Source organism: Trichechus manatus, unplaced genomic scaffold, assembly GCF_000243295.1.
Source record: "Trichechus manatus latirostris isolate Lorelei unplaced genomic scaffold, TriManLat1.0 scaffold00021, whole genome shotgun sequence".
Classification (NCBI taxonomy): domain Eukaryota; kingdom Metazoa; phylum Chordata; class Mammalia; order Sirenia; family Trichechidae; genus Trichechus; species Trichechus manatus.
In genome coordinates, this window is record NW_004443957.1 from 17213268 (window position 1) to 17222708 (window position 9441).

General features: G+C 37.2%; 1 protein-coding gene across 1 annotated transcript in view; it reads right to left on the reverse strand.

The window, feature by feature from the left end:
- The window catches only part of ACBD6 (acyl-CoA binding domain containing 6), a 239069-nt gene that overhangs the window by 31331 nt on the left and 198297 nt on the right, over nucleotides 1-9441 (reverse strand). The window contains exon 7 of the mRNA XM_004372879.3: nucleotides 4390-4420. Within this exon, the coding sequence (XP_004372936.1) occupies nucleotides 4390-4420 (31 nt within the window). The remainder of the gene's footprint in view (nucleotides 1-4389; nucleotides 4421-9441) is intronic.

The following is a 9441-nucleotide window of genomic DNA, read 5'->3' on the forward strand; positions in this document are numbered from 1 at the left end:
TCCATGGATCAGGGTAGAGGCCTCTCCCAATTCACAGAGCTGCAGAAGCTGGTGAACCCAAGGTTGGCAGGTCAGAGAGGGGCTCCCACTCATGGACTGTGATGTCAATGAATTCCAAGATCAGCAGAGAAGACCCCAAGGCTTCTCTTGATTCACATAGCTGCAGGGGCTGGCGAAACCAAGATCAGCAGGTCGGGGAACCAGACTCTTGCTTGCAGGCTGAGAAGATGGATGAATTCCAAGATCAACAGGTAAGCTGCTAGCTCAAGTCCCAAGAAGTGGAGGTGAGACAACAAGAGGCAGCTGCTGAATCTGGAACAAGCCAAAAAACCCTGGCAAGGCGAGCAGGCAGGAAGTAACCAGCGGAAGGCAGAGAGATGAAACTGAGGGGGCGGTGAGCTGCCACAGGCCCCGTCTCCGCCAGTACCACTCAGCAGATTCCATCATGGGGGTGATCACATATCAAATTTCAAAGGGGAAGTGATCACAACATTATACAACTGCTAAAACACTGACAATAATGGCCTAGCCAAGTTGACAAACAATCTTAACCATCACACAAGTCTTCCCATTCTTTCCTTTTACTACTTAGGTCTTTAAAAAATATGTTTTAAAAAAGTATTGTAATTTTTTTCTATAAAGGTTATACATGTCTGTTGTTAGGTTGGTTCCTAGCATTTTGTTGCTATTGTAAATAATACCTTTAAAATTTTTTAATTTTCTACCTCTTAAAATTGGTGTTTAAGAATGTAATTGATTTTTAAAATTGATATATTCAGAAACCTTGGTAAATTATATTATTAGTTTTAATAATTTGACTGTAGAGTTTATTGTATATTCTGTGTAGCTAACTATGTTTGAGAATAATGATAATTTTGTTTCTTTTTATCCATTCCATGTACCTTTTATTTCTTTTGCTTTTCTTTCTGTGTATTTTAGAATTTTGATACAATACTACATAGAAATAGTCATGACAGGCATTGTTTTCTTGTTCCTGATTTTTTTTTTAATTGTGCTTTAAGTGAAAGTTTACAATTCAAGTCAGTTTCTCTTACAAAAATTTATACACACATTGCTATGTGACCCTAGTTGCTCTCCCTATACTGTGACAGCATACTCCTCCTTTCCACCCCGGATTTCCCCTGTCCATTCAACCAGCTCCTGACCCTCTCTGCCTTCTCATCTCACCTCCGGACAGTAGCTGCCCATTTAGTCACATGTATTTACTTGAGGTAAGAAGCACACTCCTCACAAGTATCACTTTATGTCCCATAGTCCAGTCTAATCTTTGTCTGAAGAGTTGGCCTGGGGAACGGTTTCAGCTCTGGGCCAACAGAAAGTCCGAAGGCCATGTCTTCGGGGTCCCTCCAGTCTCAGTCAAACCATTAAGTTTGGTCTTTTTACTAGAGTTTGAGTTCTGCACCCCACTTTTCTCCTGCTCTGTCAGGGATTCTCTGTTATGTTCCCTGTCAGGGTGGTCACTGGTGGTAGCTGGCCACCATCTAGTTCTTCTAGTCTCAGGCTGATGGAGTGTCTGGTTTATGTGGCTCTTTCTGTCTCTTGGGCTAATATTCTCCTTGTGTCTTTGGTGTTCTTCATTCTCCTTTACTTCAGGTGGGTTGGGACCAACTGATGCATCTTAGATGGCCGCTCACTAGCTTTTAAGACCCCAGACGCCACTCACCAAAGTGGGATGCAGAAGATTTTCTTAAAAAACTTTGCTATGCCAATTGACCTAGATGTCCCCTGAAAGCATGGTCCCCAGGCCCCCACCCCTGCTACTCTGTCCCTTGACGTGTTTGGTTGTATTCAGGAAATTTCTTAGCTTTGGTTTAGTCCCGTTGTGATGACTTCCTCTGTAGGGTGTGCTGTCCTTCCCTTCACCTAAGATAACTATTGTCTACTTTCTAGTTAATGAATACCCCTCCACCTCCCTCCCCACCCTCATAACCATCAATGTTGTCTTCTGTGTTTATACCTTTTCTTGGGTTTTTATAACAGTGGTCTTATATAATATTTGTCTTTTTGTGACTCAGTTCACTCAGCATAATATCTTCCAGATTCCTCCATGTTCTAAGATGTTTCACGGATTCATTGTTGTTATCATTGTGTAAGTACTCCATTGTGTGAATATACCATAATTTGTTCATCCATCTGTCCGCTGATGGGCACCTAGGTTGTTTCCATCTTTTTGCTATCGTCAACAGTGCTGCAACGAACATGGGTGTGCATATATCTATTTGTGTGACAGCTCTTATTTCTCTAGGATATATTCCAAGAAGTGGGACTGCTGGATGGTATGGTACTTCTATTTCTAGCTTTTTAAGGAAGTAACAAACTGATTTCCAAAGTGGTTTTACCATTTTACATTCCTACCAACAGTGTATAAGTGTTCCAGTCTTTCCACAACCTCTCCAACATTTATTATTTTGTGTTTTTGGATTAATGCTAGTCTTGCTGAGGTGAGATGGTACCTCACTGTAGTTCCGATTTGCATTTCTCTGATGACTAATGATCGTGAGCATTTCCTCATGCATCTGTTAGCCACCTGAATGTCTTCTTTGGAGAAGTGCTTGTTCATATCATTTGCTCATTTTTTAATTGTGTTATTTGTCTTTTTGTAGTCGAGGTTTTGCAGTATCTTGTAGATTTTAGAGATTAGACACTGATTGGATCTGTCGTAGCCAAAATTTTTTCCCAGTCTGTAGGTCGTCTTTTTACTCTTTTGGTAAAGTCTTTTTGATGAGTATAACTGTTTGATTTTTAGAAGCTCCCAGTTTATCTAGTTTCTCTTCTGGTGTTTGTACATTGTTAGTGATGTTTTGTATTCTGTCTATGCCATGTATTAGGGCTCCTAGCATTGTCCCTATTTTTCCTTCCATGATCTTTATCATTTTGGATTTTATATTTAGGTCTTTGATCCATTCTGAGTTAGTTTTTGTGCATGGTGTGAGGTATGGGTCTTGTTTCAGTTTTCTGCAGGCGGATATCTAGTTATGACAGCACCATTTGTTAAACAGACTGTCTTTTCCCCAATTAATGGACTTTGGGCCTTTGTCAAATATCAGCTGCTCATAGGTAGATGAATTTACGTCTGGATTCTCAAATCCATTCCACTGGTCTATGTATCTGTTGTTGTACCAGTACCAGGCTGTTTTGACTACTGTGGCAGTATAATAGATTCTAAAATTAGGTAGTGTGAGGCCTCTCACTTTATTCTTCTTTAGTAATGCTTTACTTATCTGGGGTCTCTTCCCTTTCCATACGAAGTCGGTGATTTTCTTGTTCCTGATTTTAATGATATTGCTTCAAATAGTCCATCTTTAATAATCATGTTTGCTCTAGGTTTCTAATACATAACTTCGTTAGGTTATGGAAGTTTTCCTCCATTCCTAGTTTATTAAGAGTTTTAATCACGAATAAGAATATTGGCAAACATTTACAGAGTATGTGCCAGGCATGAGACATTGTTCTAGGTACTTTACACAGATTAACTCATTATATGCTCATAATAAACCTCTGAGTTTACTAGCTCTATTTCACCATAAGTAAACTGAGGTACAGTGAAGTTAAATAATCTGTCCAAGGTCAAAAGCAGAATTAGAATTTGAACTGGAAGTTCGGCTTAAGAGCCCAAGGTCTTAACCAGTTTTCTATACTGCTGCTTAGAATGAGTGTTGAATTTCCTTAAATGCTTTTTGTGCATTTGATTCGATCATATGGTTTTGCATCTAATTTGCTAATGCGAAAAATTACATTAATAAAATTTTTAAATGTTAAATCATTCTTGAATACCTGGGACAAACCCAACTTGGTCATGACGTATCTTTCTTTTAAACATGTATTCCTGGATATCAGCTGCTTATGTTTTATTTAGGGATTTTTCATCTATGTTCAAAAGTGAGACTGACACACAATTCTTCTTTTCTTCTGCTGGCTTTGGTACTTAGGTTATACTAGCTAAATTCATAAATAAGTTGGGGCATGCAATTGGTGACATTTCAATCTTAATTATGAGGCTGAAAGTGTTTCTTGTAGGAGAGATTCTAGGTCCTTCAGTGACAATGATTAGCATCTTAGTTGTCTACAACAGTACCAAGAAAGAAATAATAAATTTTCAAAGTGGAGTTGGAGGAGCCTCCATTACTTTCAATAATATAGAAATGCTCAATTTACTATGAATGTACCCATAAGAATTTTAATATATCTCCAACTTTATAGTTTATTAATATACATATATGTATTTTTTTTAACAAAAAGTTTTGTACCTCTGTTAGCTGCGAAGCACTTTTCTAAGCACTATGGATATACTGTTGGACAGACAAGGTTGAGATAAACAAATACAGAAAAGTTTTAATTATTATTATTAACAATTTAGAAACATCTTACCATAATGTAGAGCTGTTTGACCTTCATTGTCCTATAAAAAGAAATAATAAATTTTAGAAGTCTAAATAATAAAAGCATGGAAGTGTGTAAGTTATATTGTGGGGTATAAGGTATATCTGATATATCAAAGTTCCATAAGTTTATCAGACAGTTGAGTCAGTTGAGCCTCGCAGTAACTTTTGGCCAAGCTCTCTATCATGGAGAATAGGGGAACGCTGAACGGCAACTTGTGCGCTGCAGCAGCTAGAGTGACAGGATAATCAGATTTGCAGATAAACCAAAGGGAAAAGATGGTTTAAGAAGTTGAAATGTGGCAGTTTGCTTATCCAATTGGTGGCAGAAAAACTGACACTGTGTATCATTTACACTGATGAGTATTAGAATGTTTTTTTCTAAGCTTGTTCCCAAGTCTAAGAAGTGTGTGATTTACAGTGAGAATGAATTGACAGCTTTTTAACCCCTTTTCAAAGATTCACAAATTCCAGGCTCATAATATTATAGGTTTCTTAACCAGATAAAATACCATAAGGAAAGTAAAATACACAAAGTCTCATAAGTTTTTAAGAAATCCAAAAGTTCCCATAGGACCCTCAGGAAACTAGGCATTTTAGTTAAAAAAGTTTGTTTTAAAACCAAGATATTCTAACTATATGTACTAACTATAGCACAGATGAGTACTTTTTAGCAATGCTATGTCTTAAGTTGAGAGCAGCCAATCACATTATGTGAGCAACGAATAATCAGGTTTAAGCACAGTTGAAAAGTAGAATTTGGTAATTAATTTGATGTGCACTTAGTAATATGCGTGACCATTATTATTCCACTGGTAATTAATTGTGAGTAACTCGGAGAAGGTAGTATTATAACTTAAACCACACTAGTCTAGGGTACCCTCTAACTGCCCTTCCCACTTCCCAAAAGCTGAATGTGGAGAGGGGGTTGGCTCTCAGAACTTTTTGGCTGTGGTTCTACCTATTTAATCCCCTATGAAGGAAAGAAAGAAGCTCACACAGGCATCTTCTGGTTCAGATAGGTAATAAGAAAAAAAGCCAAGTTGGGTAATAAGAGAGGTAGTAAGAAAAAAAGTCATTCCTTAAAGAGCTTCTTAACACCTAGAGAAGCTTGGCAGAGATGACAACTGGTAGGAGTGGGGTAGAAAGGGGTACAACTTTGAGGCAATGTAGCTAAATGAAATTGTTTTCCTAAACAGAGAATGGGAGATCTGATTGGATTTGGAGGTAAGGTGTGTGTGTTGGGGGGATGGGGAGCAGTGCAGGGGGAGATAGTTTTGAGGGACCCTGGGGGTAGAGTAGACTTGACTGAGAAGCAACAGTGGCTAAGTTTGGGACGTCCATCAAGTGTCACAAAGATAATAAAGTGTAAGGGGAGTGAAAGATGGAAAGCAGCATCAGGAGGTGAGAAAGACTAAGAGAAAGCTGAGGCCGCTATAGTGAACAGGACCTGAGTGATGCTTTTTCAGGGTAGCATGACAAAGTGTGCTCTGGAGTATTTTGTCTTGCCTGGCTATAGCCAGAACTTTACTGACCATTATGGCTTAAGACTCACATCTACTTTGCCAGTTTCCAATGTTAATCAGTAAAAGCATGTGTATGTGTGTGTGTGTGTGTGTGTGTGTGTGTGTGTGTGTGCGTGTGTGTGTGTACCTGTATCTCTGTGTATATATTTACGTACTGGCAGTTACAGTTTAAATGTGAATGCCCAGCAATGGAAAGCAAGTTCAGACAGGGCTTACTCTATTGCAATTTCAGGACTCTAGTCATGTATTCATCATGCAAGTTATCTTTTCCACAATTATCCATCTTTAGAAAACATAGTTCTCTTACTATTATGAGTAACCTTCAGGTTTAATCACTGCTCATATATACTCAAAGTTTATCTAGCGCCTTTCAATTTCTAATTGCTTATTTTCACCAGGGAAAAAGAATAATTAATTCTTTTTGATTACCTTTACCAATGAATATTAAATCTCCAGATTAATTAATTAATTAAAAATATTTATTAAGCTCCTACCATGTCTCATTTACTGTTAAAGGCACTGGAAACGCAGAGGTGAATGAGACAGACAAGGTCCCTCATGTCATAAATCTTACATTTTAGTAGGGGGAAGCAACAAGCAAATAAATATATTTAATAATAGGCAGTGATAAGTGCTCTGAAAAAAATAAATCTGGGTAAGGGACTAGAGTGATGTGGATGCTATTTTAGATAGAGTGGACAGGGAAGGACTCTATGAGAAGGTATGTTTACATAGTGAACTGCTGATGATTCTAGGGTGGCCAGGTGACCCAAGCTGTGCAAACCATAGCATCCCTCATCCTCCTAGTCTGGAAGTAAGCATGTGACTTGAGTAATATCAGTTAGAGTTTTCTCTCAGGATTTTTCAAAATGGAGCTGGGGGGTGGAGGTCTGTGCCCCGAGAAGGCCCCTTCTTCTCTGATCAAAGGCAAAGTTGTAATGGTGTGAGTCAAGCACTGCAAGTGGACATGTTCTCCACTTCTCAGAGAAAACCAGATTATAGTAACAGAGAATGAAAGTTTCTGGTTCCCATCATTCTAAGAATATCTTGGCCTTTCTCAGTTAAGTGAGCCAACAACAAAATACTCCTTAGACAAATGTGAATATTTTTTTGTCACTTGCAAACAGAAGTCCTAACTAATACAGAACACAAGGCACTTTATGACCCAAGCCTGGCTCACCTCCCTCCCAATTCCTTCTCCCAAGTCTGTTACTGCCAATTCCCAATCAGAATACCTATCTGGACTCCCACAGCTGCATATGCTCTTCCTTCTCCTTGAAAACTGCCCTCCAACCTTTTAAAGATAGTGTCTTAAAAGCTGTCTTTGATTTATTTGATCATTTTAAACAGACTAATTTTACAGTCCCTATATTTCTTTTGAAGGAGCCTTGGTGATGGAGTGGTTAAAGTGCTCAGCTGCTAACCAAAAGGTCGGTGGTTCGAACACACCAGCTGCTCCATGTTGGTTAAACTTAGCATTTGTTAAACCTTTGTTTTTAAACCTCATTTAAAAGCTTACTACTTTTTTAGGTGTGTGTGTTTGGGTCCTTGGAGAGTTACCTTGCTTTTTTGTACGCTCTGCTATGCATTTAGAAGGATGCTTGTGATATTTTTTATTCAGCATCTCTGGGTATTTCATCATTGGAGAGACTATTCAGATTATTCAGTCTAGAATCTTGCAGGAAAAAGTAATTCCCTCAACCTTTAAGACTCAGTTCGTCTTCTTCAGGAAACCTTTCCTGACTACACAGGTGAGCTTAGGTGTGCCTCTTTTCTAACAACCATGGAATAGCATGCATTATATGTACTTGTCTGCCTCTTCCACTTCTGTAGGCAAGTACTATGTCTTTCATCCAGTCCCTATCACAATGTCTGGAATATAATGTGAGCAATAAATGTTCATGAAATAATGAATATACTACTTTAATCTTTCTTCATTAGTTTATTCTTTAATCTCTTAATTTTCCTTTTATCTGAACCCTCTAAAAAAATTCCCCCCATATTTCCTATAGTGGGACTATAATACCAGACATAATAATCCAATAAGGGCCTACAGTATGAACAGGAGACTTAGTTAAGTCACCAAGTATAAAATTACTACTATATTCGGTTTGACTTCTGAATTCTTTTTTCTTCACACATGCACAGAACAAGTTACTCTCTCCTCAATTTATACAGATTATTTATCTCCACACATATACTCTGCACTAATTTTTCCTTACTTATTTTTGATCATGCCCCCATTTTATACATAATTAATTTCTTTGAGGATTTAGTTTTCTATCTCTAAACTGGGTGCCCTATCAAATATAAGTATACTTTTTATTCTACTAACTGAAGTACTGATGGAAATATTAAATATTTAGCTCAGAACTGATGCATGTGAAACGCCATTTATTTTATTCCCTTGTTTAATACTAAGTCACTGATAACAATGCTGTTACCTGTACATAAAACTCTGTAGCCAAGTACTGATTTTTTTCTATGGCTAAATGAATTTTACTAAATTAAATCAAGAGCCTTAATTCCAAGCAAAGATATATATATTTTCCAGTCATAGAAATAACATGTTCCCTAGCTGTTCTCTATGAGTGGAAAATTCTCCTGAGACTTACTGGATTTCTTTTTAGTAACCATAGTAATTCTGATACTAATTCATTTCAGACTTGATCCATCATCTCTACTAATGTTAGTTCTAAAGATACAGTAGTCCTGCAGCATGAACCATGAAAGGAGCGACAGAGCTGCAGGAGGGTTTTTCCCATGAAGTGGCTAATGAGAAATTTTGTTCTTATTCAGTAAATTGGTACTTGAGATATAAATTTTACTTTTAAAAACAGTGTTTAAAGTGAATATATGATAAGAGAGGCAGTCAAGTGAACTGGTTGGAGGAATATAGTTTGGGATAATTTTTAAGATTAATTCTAAGCTTAGAATATATTGCTTCTTCTTTATCTATGAGATCTATGACTCTGTAATAGAAGATGATTAAGCTAATCTGATATTTTAGAAGTCTGCAAACTCATTTTATGGTTATTTTTCTAAGAATTTTTCTAGATACATAAGTTTAGCCTTCCGCTGTAATTCTAGGCATACTTTTCTCTCTTGAAAAAAAAAATGTAGGTAGAGTAACACCTCATTTAGCCGGCATCTTTAGAGAATGAGGCATTTTATGTCAGCAGATTTTTCACATAATTGGAATGTTACCCTTTAAGTGTCCGAACATTAAAAATGCCCTAATAAACTCTTATGTAATTCTTTCCAAAACATCTTACTTACTGCTTACATTCTATATGCAGAACAGGGAAGACAATTTAACTTTTTTTTGGATGATTCACTGTTATCATAAACGAAGTGTCTCAAGAGCAGCTACCAATTACTGTTGTATCTTTATGCCTAGAACCACGTCAGGCACCAAATAAATGGCTGGGAATATGAGTGAACAAAAACATCGTTTATTGCACATGCTATAAGATAAATTATACATATATATTTTTATATAATTTATTTTATAT